Consider the following 17,131-nt stretch of genomic DNA (forward strand, 5'->3'; position numbering starts at 1 on the left):
TGCTGGGGGGGGGGGGTTGTCATTAAAAGGGGCACTTGGCTGAGAACTTATTATTAGTCATGTGTTCTTATTCCAAAATATCTTTAAGCTTAGGTTTATTTGATAAATGAAAACAGTAAAATCAACCCTAAGGAACTATTTTGGAGATCAGATGTGGAAGCTACGGTATGAATGGAGGTCACAATGACCTTCTGCTTGCTCCCAAGTACATCTCATTACTCAAGGCCTGCCCAAAGTACAGGGGCGTCTTTATGTCTCCTGTCTTCAGGAAAGGTGCAGGGATCATGAATGCGCTCACAGTCAGGAAATGATAGGTTATCCCAGTAACTACCCAAGATCTCAGTTGCTTAGCATAGCAAAACTTTCTTGCTTGTGCTCCATGTGCTAGAAAGGTTTGGGAGCATAGACCTAGGCTGGTGAGGGCTGTGTCTCCACACGTGCTCACGCAAATCACACGCCAGCTCTTAGCACATCCCCTCAAAAGTAACACTCATCTGTGCTAACATTTCATTGGCCAAAGCAATTTACACAGCCAGGCCTCATCTCCAAGGCGATGGGGAAGGACAAACCTACCATTTGACCAAAAGGAGAAAAGAACTGAAACACTTGTGATCAGAGCAAATGATTACTAGAACCATTATCACAAATAGCAAAGTTATTAAGTAACTATTCTACTGTGGGCAGGAAGCTCTACTAGGTTGTGAGAAATATCTCAGAAGTGATAGAAAGGTTCTCAAGACAGTTGAGCATCAAAGCCTCTCAACTAACCAGGGCAATGTTTATTGTTGAATGAGGAAATACAAAAATGGATGAGTTAGTTAATTAGTAAATGAGTGAATAAATGATAGGTCTCCAATAAATTTTAATAAAATGTAGCTGTCAGAATTGTTATTATGAAATTTAATCAATAGAATAATGGTAGGGTAAATAGAATAATGCCCCCTAACAAGAAGCCTCACATTCTAATCACTAGAACCTGTGAATACACCATCTTACTTAGAAAAATGACTTTGCAGACGTGATTAGATTAAGAATCTTGAGATGCCACAGTGTCCTCTCCTTCTGCGCCCCCCACTGGTTCTCTCTGTCTCTCAAATAAAAAAATTCTTAAAAAAAAAAAAAAAAGAATCTTGAGATTGGGACAGTATTATAATATCTAAGTGAATTCAGTGCAATCACAAGAATCCTTATAAGAGCAAGGCAGAAATGTCAGTTGGACATGGGGGCTCTAAGTCAAAGACCGCTGACAGCCTCTGGAAGCCAAAGAAGGCAAGGAAATGCATTCTTCCCGAGAGCCTCCAGAAGGAACCCAGCCCTGTGACCCCTCGACTTTAGCTGGGTCAAACCCATATCAGAATTCAACCTCCAGAACTATTGAATACATTTGTATTTTAGTCCACAAAGTTCATGGTAGTTTCTTCTAGCAATAGAAAATTAATAGAGTTAACAGAGCATCTTGAACATATTAGGCGTCAATGGAATGATCTCATTTTCTAGATGAGGAATCTGAGGCTCAATCGAGGTCTCGGTCATAAAGTGGAAAAAGTGGCAGGACCGGTCGTTATTCGAGATCAGTGTTCTTGTCACAAAACCACAACTGCCTCCAGTAGCCATTAGCATTCTCTGCATTCCAGTGGGGAGTCCTAAGTGGCTAGGTGATGCCTTGCCTACAGGACCCTCCCTTTCCCCTCCCCAGGGAATCCCACCTTTGCTGACCTCTGCAGGGTAAATGGGAGAGCAGGGTGCCATCGCCAACCCTACCTCCTGCTCCTGGCTAATCAGTACCCAATGAACCACCGCACTCTCTGAGCCTGTTTTCCAACAGAAAAATTAGTCATAGAAGACCTGCTTCCAGGAACTGCTGTGTCGGTGGTGCTAGAAGAGCAATGTATACATCACATAACGTCCTTCCAACAACATTTGGGCACCCGATCAAGGCTCATTTCGCCCCCCTTCTGTGTGCCTGTTTCTCTACCTCCCACGAAAGCACTAAGAAAACAGCATCTCAGTTGCATGACTTCATATTTTCCTATTCTGTTTGTCTCCGTTTTGTCAAAACATGTTTCCAATTAATGAGAGATAATTTAAATAGTAGGATTGCCCAGATTCGTGGTGACAAACTCATTGCAAAGGTTAAGATGATAAAACCAAAAATTGGTTCCGTGTCTTGGCGTCCTCTCCCTTTCAAATCTCGGGCAATGTTCTGTGCTTGAATCTTAAGACTTCAATTACGGCTGAATGTTTTAAGTAGAACACATTCCAGAAAATTCCTCAATCCTGCTTTATGTACTTAGAGGCTGATACATTTAAAAGGTAAGTACTTGGGCTTGACTTTTAGGTAATCTACTAGTTAGCCATGATGTGTTAGTGGATTCATTTAAGCAATTTGACCCTTACCTGTAAAATGAGGATAAAATAACTTCTCAATTTTTTTGTAAATATCACATGAAGTAATGTATGTAAAATGCTTAGCATCATTTTTTTAATATTTTATTTATTTGAGAGAGAAAGCAAGCACAAAGGCAGGAAGGACAGGCAGAGGGAGAAGCAGACTCCTCGTTCAGCAGGGAGCCTGATGCAGGGTTCCATCCAAGGCCCTGATATCATGAGCTGAGCTGAAGGCAGATGCTTAACTGGCTGAGCCAACCAGGCACCCCTAAAATGCTTAGCATGTGGAGAGCAAGTCTCAATAAACCTTAGTTACCAGAATTATCACTTCATTACAGTTTCTTAGTATTATTTATAAACTTATAGTATTATTATACAGTATTAAAACCATTATCTGTACCTATAACTATACATATTAGTTATACATAATAGTTATATAGTGATATATAGATATAAAATATAGTCTATATGGAGACAATTATATGTAACAATTATAAATTATATATAATACCTATCTACAAAATATAGTAAGTCCTGCACACATCTAATTAGATCTATTCTAATAGGGCATTTATAACCATCTACACAAGAATCTATGCAACTACAGTTACAGATTTTTCGGCATTTTTTCATCATATAAAAGGCACAATGTAGCCACAAAACCAGCCTTGCAGGTGTGCTTCTATTCAGGAGAATCACTTAATTTCCTAGCTGTTTATGAGCAGACATCCAGCCTGAGCTATTCCACTGGGGTGGGCTGGACCGCACGGTCTTGCCATCTCACACTGTTGGCCTTCTCTTAGAGACCCTCCATCTTCTCCCTTGGCTCCCATCACACTGAAGCTTCTGTGTTTCCTGCTTAATCCTTTTGCTGTCTCCTCTTTCTTCCCCTACACCTTCCTTCTGCTCACCTGAGGCTATGTTATCCCCTCACTCCCATGTCTGCTCGTGCTGCTACCAATGACTGAAGCCCCAGGTCTTTTGGGGGACCCTAGCCCTATATTAACATCCCTCTCAGACGCCCTAGGTATCACGCTAAAAGCCTCTCCTGCGAAAGCCTGCAGTGGCTCGCATGGTCTCTAGAATAACACCTGAGCATCAGACAGAACAGGATGGACAGGTGCAGGAGGCACCCCCAGCAGGGGAGATGGAGGACTACACCCTGCAGATGAGGTGGCCAGTTTCATGTGAAAGCTGAGAGTCCAAAAGCAAGATGGTGCCTTTGGGAAACAGTGGCTTGGCTGGAGCCAGGATGCGGGGAAACAAAACCACAAGACAGGCTGGAGCATTTATCCACGAACATGATGCTAAGGCTGTAGGCATGACACTGAGGACAGTGGGGTTTGTGGAAAATTCAGAAGAAGGGACATGTAATGGTGTCATGTATACTTTCCAGAAAGTAGCAAGAACCCTTACACACACTGACACTCACTAAATTAAGTTGTACAAAATTGGTTTGCCAAAAAGAAAGCCATGTGGGAACCTGGTACATGCAAGTGTCACTATTGCCAGCGTTGTCCAGGGTGGGATGCTGGCATGCCACACACCATTCTTCCTTCTGCTGCAGGACGGCACTTTCTTGGTCCGGGACTGTTCCACGAAATCCAGGGCGGAACCCTACGTGTTGGTGGTGTTTTACGGGAACAAAGTCTACAATGTGAAAATCCGTTTCCTGGAGAAGAATCAGCAGTTTGCCCTGGGGACAGGACTGAGGGGAGATGAGGTGGGTACAGCCCAACAGCTTCCCTTCTCCAGACCAAAGACAACAAGGGGATAAGCTGGGGGATGCTGGTCAAGGCATCAGGCATCTCCCCTTGACTGCTGGGGTAGGACAAAAGAGGCCACCCCTGCGGCAGAGACTAAATCCCTCCCAGCCCCTTCTACAAGCATTCTCTACCCCCACCCGCACCTTATTACGCTTCAGCCCACAGGGCCCCAGCCCATCCTCAGCATCCCCTGTACCCTCCACACTGCTCTGCTGTTACAGGACAGTCATTCTACAGGACACAGGCCAGTTCTGCCTCCCTGGAGGCCGCCCCCGAAGCCCTGCTTTCCTGCCCGACCCCCACGCCAAACTCCCACGGCAGGCATTCCTCCCAACACCTGCTGGCGCTAGGAACCCTTAGGTTTGTGTCTCTAAATTGAATGTGAGCTTAACCACAGCATTCAGTGCCACGCTGAGCGTGCCCCCCCTCAGTACAGATCCACTGAGAGGCGGCTAGGTCAGAGAATCAATCAATCAAGGCATTTGTGAATAACTGAAGACAAAGGAGGAAGGAGGCTGATTTCCACTGAATGTGCTTACAGTAGGCCCGGTCTGTCTGCACCACCTCACGCTAACCCTCAACAGCTCCTTGACATAACAATTGCTCCAACCTCAGATGTAGGGAAACCGAGGCTCAGAAAAATATGTCAATGAACTAGAGACACACAAGTCATGAGAGGGTGAGGACAAGCTACTCTTTCAACTTCTCAGAAGGAAGGTAGGGAGAGGAGTGGAAGGGAAGCACAGGGTTCAAGTTCTGCATCACATTTACTAAGTCTAAGCAGTGAGCTCAGGCCCACTGCTTCTCTGGGCTTTAGTTTCTTCAAATGTAATGTTCTTTTCTTGTCTAGATTTCTTTAATTTAGTAATTCTCATTTAGCATCTCCAGACCTCAGTTTTTTTTAAAGATTTTATTTATTCACTCATGAGGGACACAGAAAGAGGCAGAGACATAGGCAGAGGGAGAAGTAGCTCCCTGTGATGAGCCCAATGCAGGACTTGATCCCAGGACCCTGGAATCACGACCTGAGCCAAAGGCAGATGCTCAACCACTGAGACACGCAGGCATCCCTCCAGACCTCAGTTTTATCCAATGGTCTACATTATGGGCTGAACAGTGTCCCCCCCTCTCCCAAATTCATATGGTGAAGCCCTAACACCTAGTACCTCTGGATAAGACTGTATATGGAGCAAGGGCCTTTATAGAAGGGATTAAGGTAAAATGAGGTCACAGGCATGGGGGCCCGGACCCACTGTGTCTGGTGTCTCTGTAAGAAGAGGAGATTAGGACACAGATACACACAGATGTAAAGTGAACAGCACAGCCATCTACATACCAGAAGGGAGGCCTCCGAAGGAACCAAGTGTGCTGACACCTTGATCCTAGACTTCCAGGCTCCAGGACCACGGTCTGTCTAGGCGCCCTCACTTCGCCCCACTGTGGTACTTTGTTACGAGGTCTGAGAAAACAAATACTGTGTGAAACCAGAACCTTCACACAACTACCTACTGTCCTTAAGTAGAGATCAAGATGAAGATCATGGCCAGGGCTGCCAAAGCACCTCGGGTGGGCGCCCACATGAGCATCCCATCAGCAGGTGTGTGAGGACTCCGGCTGAAAACCAGTGTTGGACCTGGAGCCCCTTCTAAGAATCACACGTGACTGGAGACGTGCGCTCCTCACCAGCCTTTGCCAGAGCCTGGGAAAGTTTGGGCATCCATGAGAGCATGTGAGGATGGATAGATTAATACAGAAATCGGCTAAATAGAGCCACAATAAGGGAGTATTACAGCGAGGCTAGAGAGAAAGAGCCAATTTTCCCTTTTGTGTTGAGGATTAGCGACTTCGCAGAATGTAAAACACTGAGCCGGCCGGGGACTTAGCCAGGCCACAGAAAATGTGAGTTATTATCTTTTCATTCTTACTCGAGTCGTTGCAATAACTGGGGTATAGTTCCCCTGCACTAGATGCCTGTGGTTAGTGGATGGAAGCTCCGTGCCCCTCTATCCTGCTCTAGCTTCTTCCAGCTCATAGAATTTCCCACGTTCTTAAAGAAAAAAAGCTGCATGACTTTTTTTAAAAAAGATTTTATTTAGTTTTTCATGAGAGACACAGAGAGAGAGAGAGAGAGAGAGAGAGAGAGAGGCAGAGAGGCAGAGACATAGGCAGAGGGAGAAGCAGGCTCCCTGCGGAGAGCCTGATGCGGGACTGGATCCCAGGACCTTGGGATCACAATCTGAGCCAAAGGCAGATGCTCAACCACTGAGCCACCCAGGTGCCCCCGTATATGACTTTTAAATGCTCGGGACACACACAAGTGGAAACCATGTGCCCTGACATGCATGACCTCTGCCAGCTGTTGTATCATTTGCTCTCTCTCCTGGACCTCAAAAACCTCTGGGAAGCCCTTTTACCAATTCCTACAGACCTAAAGGGGTCACAGCTTTTCCCTTAGCATGCCACACTTTGGTCTGCCTACAAAAGAGGAAACAGCGACTCTTACTCTGGGATGCCATCTGAACAGCGTTTAATCAGATTGTCAGCCAGTTCCCTGCCTCAGCAGGGAGGCATTTGCCATCTGTGACAGCCAAGATTAGACCATCAGCTTCCAGGTGAGCTGCTCTAATTATTACCACCAAGGATCCCTTAAGGATTCAAACGCCTATTTTAAGAAAACCCTTTTTGGGTTATTCCAGAATGTTCTCCTCCCAAGCATTATTCCCCCAAGCAAGTCTCCTTTTTCCTGCTATTTAACACTTGCATGTTTGCTGTGCATGGGACCTGTCCTGTGCAGTTAACAATTACTAAATTAACTTGATCGATTTCACCCTCCTAACAACCCAGTGACATCGGTGCCACCAATATTTCCATTTAATATATAGTGACACTGAGACACAAATGCTAAGTAATGGGCCCCCCAGTCACAGCAGGTACACGGCAAGGCTGGGCTTCATTTTTCACTCTGCAAAAATACTCGTATGGTCTCAGATAACATCATGACCAAATGCAAACAATCCCCAGCCTGCTTGAAAACAGGCCAGAACGTGGGATGAAGGAGTGTTAACACTTAAGTGAAGTGCACCAGGCACTGCATGAGAACTTACACTTTATACTTTAGAGCTGTACACTTTCCTGCCTGTCCACCCAAGGAGCCGGCTGCTGGTGCAAGGCTGGGATGGTCTAGCTTGTTCTCAGCTTGTTCCTGCCCCTCACCATGCAGGGGAGCCCCTGCCTTGCTGGGGGAGACGTTCCCAGCTTTACAAAAGGGAGAAAGAATTTGATACAGTACAGCTCTGTTGAGAGCAAGCCAGCACTAGCTACTTTATCTGGGGCTTGAATAAAGAAATAGCGTCTTAGTTTGACTCTGCAGAGAAAGGTAATGAGATACAGGGTTGTCAAGGATAATTTTGGTTTTGTGTGGCTTTTTTGGCTGCCTCACAAACTTCAGAATTTAACCACACATCCAACGCAGCGACACCCATCACAAGGGAGCCATTACGTGTCAGATGAGGGGATGTCAACACAGCCACGTAGAGGTTCAGACACATAGAGGCAGGTGCACAGTGAGTATGGGTTTCCACTGTAAGTGATTCCTGAGAGCCTGTGCATCAGGTTTGTTACCCAGGCCCAAGTGAGGCGCAGCTCTCCCCGGGACATAGGGGTTGCAAGCTCCTTGGAAGGCAAGCATGCCAGCACACCTCCCCAAGCACAGAAGGCAAGCAAACCCACACACATCTGCCAAGAATAAGCCTGGGAAGGTCCATTTTGCCGCATATTTAGGTATTTGGGTCATCCTGTTAGCCACATGGCTAGAAACTCATGTCTGAATTCAGATTTAGGAAAGACCGGTGTCTTTATTCCCTGGGGCCCATAACAAAGCACCACAAACGTGGTGGCTTCATCAGAAATGCCTTCTCTTGTGGTGCTGGCAGCCAGACATCTGAAGTTAAAGTATCAGCAAGGCTTCTAGACACCAAGGGAGGATCTTTCCTTGTCCCTTTCAGCTTCTGGTGGCTCTCTGGCTTGTGGGTCACATCGTCCTCATCTCTACCTCTGCACTAAAATCTCCCTCTTCTCTGAATGAGTCACCCTGTGCTTCTATCTAGTAAGGCAACACATGATGGCTTTTAGGGATAACCCAGGATTCGCTCCTCCTACAATGACCCTCGATTTATCCCATCTTCTGTCATGTGATGTAATATACAGTCTTTTGATATATAAGGTAATACAGATTCCTGGGATTAGGACATGACCTATCTCTCAGGGACCACTTTTCAGCCCACTCTATCCATCTGCTTAGTTATTTTCCAAGCATTAATTTTATGCTTACACTATGCTAGACTTAATGCTTCATTCTGAGGACACAGAATCCCTGACATCTAGGGGCAATCCTGCTCCATCTGCACCTATCTATGCATGCACCTAAGCAGAGGTGAGACTGGAAATATTTAGCAACTGCTAGAACACCAGGCCTGGCAAGAGAAGCACCTGCCGAGGCCCGGGTGGCTCAGCAGTTTAGCGCCGCCTTCGGCCTGGGGCATGATCCTGGAAACCCAGGATCGAGTACCACGTCAGGCTCCCTGCATGGAGTCTGCTTCTCCCTCTGCCTGTGTCTCTGCCTCTCTCTGTGTGTGTCTTCCATGAATAAATAGATAAAATCTTTTTTAAAAAATGAAAGAGAGAGAGAAGCACCTGCCATTAGTAACCCTCAGAGCTTCACTGGCTGCCAGACATTAACCTGCATCTGAGTTCAGATATCACATCTGTTAACGTTTCTGTGAAAGCTCATAGAAAAGAGCAGTTTCAATCATCAGACCTGCCCTTGTCTTGCAAATGGTTATGATAAATGACTGAAAATTATGATAGATGTTTACTGGATAAATCAAACTTTAAAGACTAGTAGGCGGAGATAAACAATGAATCCATGAGCTTATAGCTTTTCATTTCTTCCATCAGCTTCTCTCTTTTCTTCTTTCACTACTCTGGGCAGTCCCAAACAGATTTCTTTACCCTTCTGTCCGTGAATCATTGCCTATAGTTGGTACATAAGGCAAACAAACACAAAAGGTTTAAAGAAATTTTAAGATCGAACAACAGGATGACATTTGCTGCCCTCCTGGAAAAATCATTTAACATAAAAATAAGAGCTTAATTATAATATTTTTTAAAAGTTTCTTTACGGGAATATATTAGTTATGGGCCTATCACTAGAAGGAAATAATAAGAAATGACAGCCTGATTTATTGCTCCTGCTTTGCTTGCTTCCTACCACTTACTAAAATTACAATATTGTGTAAAATGGCATCCATGTAGTCGATTATTAAAACAATTAATATTGAAATCATTATTTCAAGACCATCCTAACGATAACAGGAATGAGAACAAAAAGCAGGCATTTTTCCTCTGAAGATTAGTATCAAGGAAGAGGCTTTCCTTTGTGCCACATGGGTTAACCACTTTTGGAAAAGAGTTCCACATGAGAAGTTTCTTTTCATCACTTACTTTTAGTTTTGTTGAATATGAAAAAAGGAAGAAAACTCCGTTTATGACTGAAGATGAAAATACCAAAAAAGGGGGGGGGGCCTTCCTGAAGGTGGACAATATTAGTCTATAAACTTCTCCAGTGATCTCATTGTTCTTTGTTCACGTTCTTGGCAAACCCACAAGGGATGAAGTCATAGTCATGACAACATTTATTGAGCACTCACTGTATACCAAGCTCTCTTCTAAATGGTGAATATGTGTTAGTTCAATTAATCCTCACAATGGCTGTCAGAGGTAGGTCCTGATATGACTTACCATTACTGTTCATAGACAGAGAAACTGAAACAGGGAGTAAGAGAAACTAACCAAGGTCACACAGCTCTTGAGTGGGAGTACCAAGTTTGGAACTCAGGCACATGGTCCCCATAGCCCCTTCACATCAGACTTCTTGATGTGTAACCCTTGTATTCCCCATGGCACAACCAGGAAACCACCTTACCTTACTTAGCATCAGGTCAGACCTAGTGTTTATTGTATACCTGCGAGGAGTGGACAGATAGGTTATCTCACTGAAATCAGATCCAGTAGCAGGTGCAGATGGGCAAGCCACAGATTTAATCAGGACTCTTTTAGTGTGAAAAGACAGAAGCTGGAGCACCTGGGTGGCTCAGTGGTTGAGCATCTGCCTTTGGCTCAGGTCGTGATCCCAGGTCCTGGGATCAAGTCCCACTTCGGGCTCCCTGTAGGGAAGCTCCCTAGCCTATTTCTCCCTCTGCCTATGTCTCTGCCTCCCTCTCTGTGTCTCTCATGAATAAATAAAATCTTTAAACAAAAGTAAGAAAGAAAAGAAAAGGAAAGAAAAGAAAAAAAGGAAAGCCAGAAGCCAAGTCAGATGAGCTTGGGTGGGAATAGTTGAGAAGCTTGTGGACTATATCCCAGTCTTTCCTCCATTGTGATACTTCATTATGCTTCACACCCTCCACAGGTGGTGGGAAGGAGGGGACAGCCATGGCGGTTACAGGTGATTAGCACTGTGTGCCCCTGAGGAAAAGGAGTTCCCTCCCAGTGGCCGCATGCAGCCCCCGAGGGAAGCTCTCCTGGAGGCCTGGTGATGCTCCTGAGTCCCAAGTACATTCTTTACAGAGCATGTTATACCTAAATGAAATGACCTCCTTGTACAAGGAGTTATCTTCTGTCTGCTCCCTCCAGAATGCAGTCTCCACAAAGACAGGCACCGTGACAATCCCACTCCCTGCCGGATACCCCGAAGGCCTGCAAACATGTGCTGGCAGCATCAGAGTCATCCCACCGAAGTCCCTCCCTTCAGGCTGTGTCGTCTCTGTCCTGGTCTGTTGGAATCCAGGGTCACAAGCCATAGGCCAAGTTGTATGAGAGAAAGGGCAGACGACTCATATCCAAAAGAACTAGGTTCCATTCCTGGTCCTGGACCACTGGCTGTGTGACCCAAGCAGATCAGGCCACGTTTCTGAGCTGCAGTTAGTTTACTTAGCTCTTCCATGAGGCCATTCCATGTGCCCTGCTCACCTCACGGGGTTGCGGCCAAGGAGGATCAAGCTCTTCCTACTTATAGTCATCCTCTTCCTTTGAGGATACACCCAAACTCAGCTCATCAGAATCACCACCATCTGTGTCCTCGTCTTCAACACCTGCCTTTGTTCATGCTTCTTCCTCTGCTTTTAGAATCCTTAAACCCTCTTGTCCCTTTATCCAGAATCACCCAGAAGGTATAGCCCATTTCAAGTCTGCATCTTCAGCAAAGCACATCCTGATTCCCCAAACTTGAAATAATCTGTCTATTCAGTTTGCCACAGCCCTTCATCTGCATATCTCCAGAAACACAAAAAGAGTAAAGATCTGCTGTCACCTAATTATCTCACAAGAAACCCAGGCAAGGAAGTGACATTGGCACGGTGGCTGGCTCTGCTCCTTCTGATTACCCCCAGGATTCACTGGAACACAGGGGTTTCCAGGAGGGGGGCTCTCTGCAGGTCTTCCCACCAGTTTACTAGGTGAAGATTGAGTGGTCTCCCCAAGCACCTTACTCTTCCTTGCTAACTTCTTTATCACACATCCTTCGAGAGCTGGTTTTCCACATTCTTTTTTTTTTTAATCGCTTTCTGACATACCTTCACACACACAAAAAAAGTTAAATGAGTGAATTTCTTCCCTAAGGAAACGAAGCATCTTATTCTGTGCTTTAACCCACAGACACAAAAGATATTTAAATTTTCATTAACTTTCTTTTCTGTGTTTCAGAAGTTTAATTCAGTAGAAGACATCATCGAATACTACAAGTATTTTCCCATCATACTAATTGATGGGAAAGACAAAACTGGAATCCACAAGGAGCAATGCTACCTGACTCAGCCCCTCCCCCTCAGCAGGTGCTTCTCACCTTGGTAGCCTGGGTATTGTTTTCAGTTCAATGGATCCGATACCTCTACCCACTGTTCATTTATTTCAAAAGATGATTTTCTTTGGCTTCAAGGGATCACTTCTTTGACATTGGAGAAAAGAAAAACATTCTATGATGGAAATTGGAAAATCAATCTCTGTTTTGAAAGCTCAAACTACAGAAAAAATATTGATAAGAAGCAAAAATAAAAGCTGGCTCTTAAAAAATATCTTATAAAGAGAAAACTATAAACATGGTCATCATACTTATATTCCAGATGAGAAAGAAAGGTGACAAGAAGCTTTGCTTAAATGTTTGCAGCTAGCACGGGACAAATCTATGTGAGACTTCTGAATCTATGCTCTTTATAAAACCTGGTCCTGCCTTTTTTTCAGAAGTGGTAGGACCTGTGAAGGTATGTTTTTTGAGATTCCTTATGCTAAAGATGTTGCTGAATATAAGCTTTATTTTATGTGTAATCCTGGAAACGCAATTGTAGGGAAGGAATGTAGCAGAAAATAAGAGTATTCACAAATATTACCTATAACACAGAAATGCTTTTGCACTAGTGTAAAAGGGCCACAGGCCCAGTCTCCAGGACTCTTTTTCTGGTGGCTTTAAGACAAATGGAATTACTAGATATATAGTAAGGGAGTAAGCCTAAATCTGAGTGAATTTTTTTTTTTTTAATTCCAATTGTGGACCTCCCTTCAAAGGAAGAGGACGGTCCTCAGATTAGTGCTACTTTGAAGAATACTGCATGCCTCCTGGTGCTGTCACCTCCTAAAGCTAAGAGAATCTTACTCTATTTTACAATACAAATGAGGACTAAGAGGCTCAAAGATACTGATCTCGCTCTGTGTAAGAGTCCACATCTTTATCTATTTTGCCTGGCCCAACCAAGCACACTTTCCCAGGTATATTCCTGCAGAATTTTACAATCAAGTTCAAAAGCTAAATTGAAGACAGAGAAACCATTTGAAACCATGGCTGGTTTGAAATACAGATTTGCCTGTGTTAAAATATAAAAATAAATAAACTCTTTAGTGGAGTACGTTTTTAAAAAAGGAGGGCAGGGTTCCTGGTTGAAGTCAATCTACATAATGACTTCAAATGTTACCAAAGCTTACACATGAAATTTATGGAATATTTATACAATGGTAGCTTTAAGGTGGAAATAAAATCAAAATAGAATCAGAAAGAAAGAGAATGGAAACAATACTTAGGCTTATCTCATCTAAAATGGCAGCCAAGAAGTGGTCTGAGAGGAGCTCTGAGCACCTACATCAACTAGACAGTTGTACAGATTCTGCTTTCACAAGGTCGGTGGAAAGTTATAACTCTAAGGCAGATCAGGAGCACCTGATGAAAAGCTCTTTGTCGGTTAGCACTCCTGATCCCCCACTGAGCCTCCCTTCAAGCGCACCTGCCCAGGATAACATATGAACTAAGAGGTGAGTGTGTCTAAACTGAGGCTTGGCTACTACAGAGCACACTGTTCAGAGCTGAAGGCTTTATGGTTGCTGATCACTCTCAGCTGGACTTTGGCAAACTTAGGCTGGCATGGAAAGAGACAGCAGAGGCCACTGCTTACGTGCAGAAAGAATCTGACCCTCACCCTCCCTCTACAAAGCTATTGGGAGATGCCTGAGAACTCTGATTGGCTTGTTTGAGCCATTCAACACTGTGTGCTCGAGTCATCTGAGTCTCCTCAAACACTGTTGTTGTTAAAACAGGTGAGCATCAGCTGGTGTCTAACATTTTATGAGGCTTATGCTTTTCAAAATGCTTTATTCATAAATGCCTGATATGATGGGAAGAGGAAAAGAGGTAGAAGTCAACCATCTTGAAATTAAAAGCCCACCATACTTATACATAATTAAAATCTCTGGAAGGAAAGATAACATTCAAAATATTGATGGGGTTGCTATGTAGATGATTTGTGTTGGAGGGACCATGTTAGTTGGGTCTTCTGGAACTCAGGTGCCAAAACAGGAATTAGAAATGTCAACATTTGTTAGAGGTAATGCCAGAGAAAGATGGGACGGGAGGAAAGAGTAGGACTAGGTAGGGAGAGACTTCAGGCTGGGATATGATCTGGACCCTGTGAGAGCAAGAAGGATAGAGACATGAGTAGGAAAACCATCCAGCAGAGATGCAGCTCTGGGAGCATCCTGGCCAGCCCACTGATATGATCCAGACCAAAGATTGCTCATAGATGAGAGAGAGTCTAATGTGAAACAGAAATGGCTAGGTCTTACAACAGCATGTAAATCATTGCCAGAGGATGCCTTGGATAAACACAAGCTTCAGATGCTATGGGAGATCCAGAAGATTCTACAGCAGCAGGCTGTCAAATAACTCACTGATTAGCAAGTTCTCTCAAGGGAGAACTAAGTGACCCACCACCATGCCTGCCACAGTGACTCTGGTTTTCAGTGTTGACTGTAATATGGACATATTGCTTATACATAGACTACTGAAGAATAAGGATACACAAATTTTAATTGTTCTTGATTCTCACAACAGTTCTGAAGAGAAGGCAGGCCAAGTATTCTGAATCCACTGTATAATTGAAGACACTGTGCCTCCTTGGCCTATATCTTAAGGTGACACAGCCATAGCTGGACCAATGCCTTCAGACACAATTCTATTCAGTGTCTAGCTGCTTTTTTATAACTGAAAAAGTTCAGTGATTTGGGTTTGGCTTGCCCAAATTCCAAAGGGTTCTAATCTCTCAACTAGTATTTCATTTTCAATGAAGAAGTATCACTTGACTCCTAGCTGCCAGAGAGTAGTGAAATCTTAGCTTCATCTGATTATAGCATCTATTACGTTCAAGACATTTCTTGTTGGCTAAATAACTATCATTATGGATCAATTTATATCTTCCTCATCTTTAATAGTATCTTGCTATGAGCACTTGTTTGTGTATGCATATATTGCTAGGCACTTTTGAGGACGTTGGAATTATAGTGGTTAATTAAGTGGGAGAAGTAGACAGAAAGTACCCAATAAATAAGATAATCTTCTTTACTGTATTTTCATTTGAACACTTCTCACTGAGTGCTTGTCAGTGAGGCCAACATTAGACATTTTGATGAAGCTTATTTGAGATGGTTTTTAAAAGTTCTGAACCAGAAAATGTTAAATTTTACCAAATTTACTTAATGGAAAATTCTCCTACTTAGGTATATGTGTGTGGGAGAGGATGTGGATATATGAATAACCATGCCACAGCTCAAATCAGTTAAATCTTCTAGGTTGATGACCACAGAGGAACCAAATTTTACCCTATTGTCAAATTTAGCCCATTTCCATGTGTGTACACATAAACACATTTTTTATAAGATGGTCTGTATTATATACGACTAGCTATATTTGTGTATCCATTTTTGTATACTAATGTTTGTTCCAGCTAAGCACACTTTCTTTTGAACATTCATGATTATGATTTACAGCCATGTTAAAATAAAGCAAATACATAATTAAATGTCATAATATCTCTGTAACTGAGTATTAAAGAAATGATTTCAAAATAGTTTACTTTTGTTCATTTCATGCCCTATTAGCCTCCAAGTCCTTCTGAAGTGATAGGATAAACTTATGACAAAATTTCTGGAACAATTTTTGACATATGAGTATTAGCCCAAGCTAGATTTGGGGAGTAAAGATGAAAAGACCTAATCCCAGCGATTGAGGGCTAAGAGTCTGGCACGCAAGATACACAGGTAATTAAAATCATGTAACACAGAATAATAGATTTGCTAATGCTCTCCCTTGTGCCACCATTGCATTGGTAGGCAGAAATGGATGTTTGGGGAGGATGCAGTGAGGGAGACCTGCCCAGGGGAGAGATTCAAGCAAAGAGTTGAAGGATGCCCCTAGAACCCAAGCTTTTGAGGTACAAATACTTTGTCAGTCTATTTCTGAGTGCTCTAATCTTTAAGGCTCTATTCCAGGCCATTCTTGTCACCAGTCAAGCAATGACTACCTAGTTAAGGAGTATGTGAACACAACAGAACTGGCATCCATGGGGAAAGGACAGATGATTTATCAAGTGGTTCTGGGGAAACTGGCTCACTATATAGGAAAAACATAAAATTATGTCTCTACATCAAATCACATACAAAAATAAATTCACCACAGATCAAATAGCTAAAAATGAAAAGAAAACTTTAAATTGAGTCTTGTGTTTTCTTCTAATAATGTTTATGATTCGGGGATATGAAAAGTGTTCCTAAACCACATGGAAACATGAATCATAAAGGGAAAAACTGAAAGATTCATTACACCAAAGTTTTAAATGTTTGCAAAAGTCAGACAAAGTCCAAAGGCATTTAAACAACTTTATAGAAATATGAGCAAAGAATATAAACAAGCAATTCCCACACACAAAGAAGCCTCTTAGCCCTGTAAGATGTCCAGCCCTGTTATCATAACTGGACTGTGATGGATTGACACAGGATATCAAGAGACGCCATCATGCAATGGAGCTATCTACAAGGACAAACGATGTGGAGCCTAATGGAGCAGAGCAGGAGATGGAAACGTGACTCCTCTGGTCCCCATTCCCACAGCTGGGCATGAATCCACATGAGGGATAATTTAGTGAGAATGTTTAAAAAGAGGCAAGAGGTTAAAAGAGTGAGCAATCCCAATGAGAATGGCAAGCAAGCTTCCTGTCTGCCCAGGGATGTAAGCAAAATGGGCAAATGAAAGCTAACCATTCCTCTGTGCTCATTGACAGGCTTGCTGAAAGCCAAAGGCAGCTACCCAGGAGCCTCCTCCAGCATGCGTGGGCTTCAGGATCATCTAACTGTACTCCCACAACAGTAGCCAGAGAAGTGGTAATTAAAATAACATTTATATAGCTCTTTCCACCCATCAGATTGGTCAAAATTAAAGATTTCAGATAATATCAAAATAATATCCTGGTGAGGATGTAAAGAAGTAAAAATTCTCAACTACCAGATGGAATGTGAATCAGTACAGCACCATGGGAAGCAATTTAAAAATAGTAAAATATAAACTGTATGACCCACTGCAATAAGAATTCCAATTAAAACATGGCTAA

The 17,131-nt window shown here is 43.3% G+C and overlaps 1 protein-coding gene across 4 annotated transcripts in view; it reads left to right on the plus strand.

The window, feature by feature from the left end:
* Positions 1-15,596, plus strand: part of CLNK (cytokine dependent hematopoietic cell linker) — a 203,116-nt gene extending 187,520 nt beyond the window's left edge. For all 4 annotated transcript variants that reach the window (XM_072806178.1, XM_072806201.1, XM_072806193.1 and 1 more), the window contains 2 exons: positions 3,956-4,111; positions 11,916-15,596. In XM_072806178.1, the coding sequence (XP_072662279.1) occupies positions 3,956-4,111; positions 11,916-12,062 (303 nt within the window). In that variant the 3' untranslated portion in view covers positions 12,063-15,596. The remainder of the gene's footprint in view (positions 1-3,955; positions 4,112-11,915) is intronic.
* Positions 15,597-17,131: the final 1,535 nt, after the last annotated feature.

This window comes from Canis lupus, chromosome 2 (assembly GCF_048164855.1).
Source record: "Canis lupus baileyi chromosome 2, mCanLup2.hap1, whole genome shotgun sequence".
In the NCBI taxonomy this organism is placed as follows: Eukaryota; Metazoa; Chordata; class Mammalia; order Carnivora; family Canidae; genus Canis; species Canis lupus.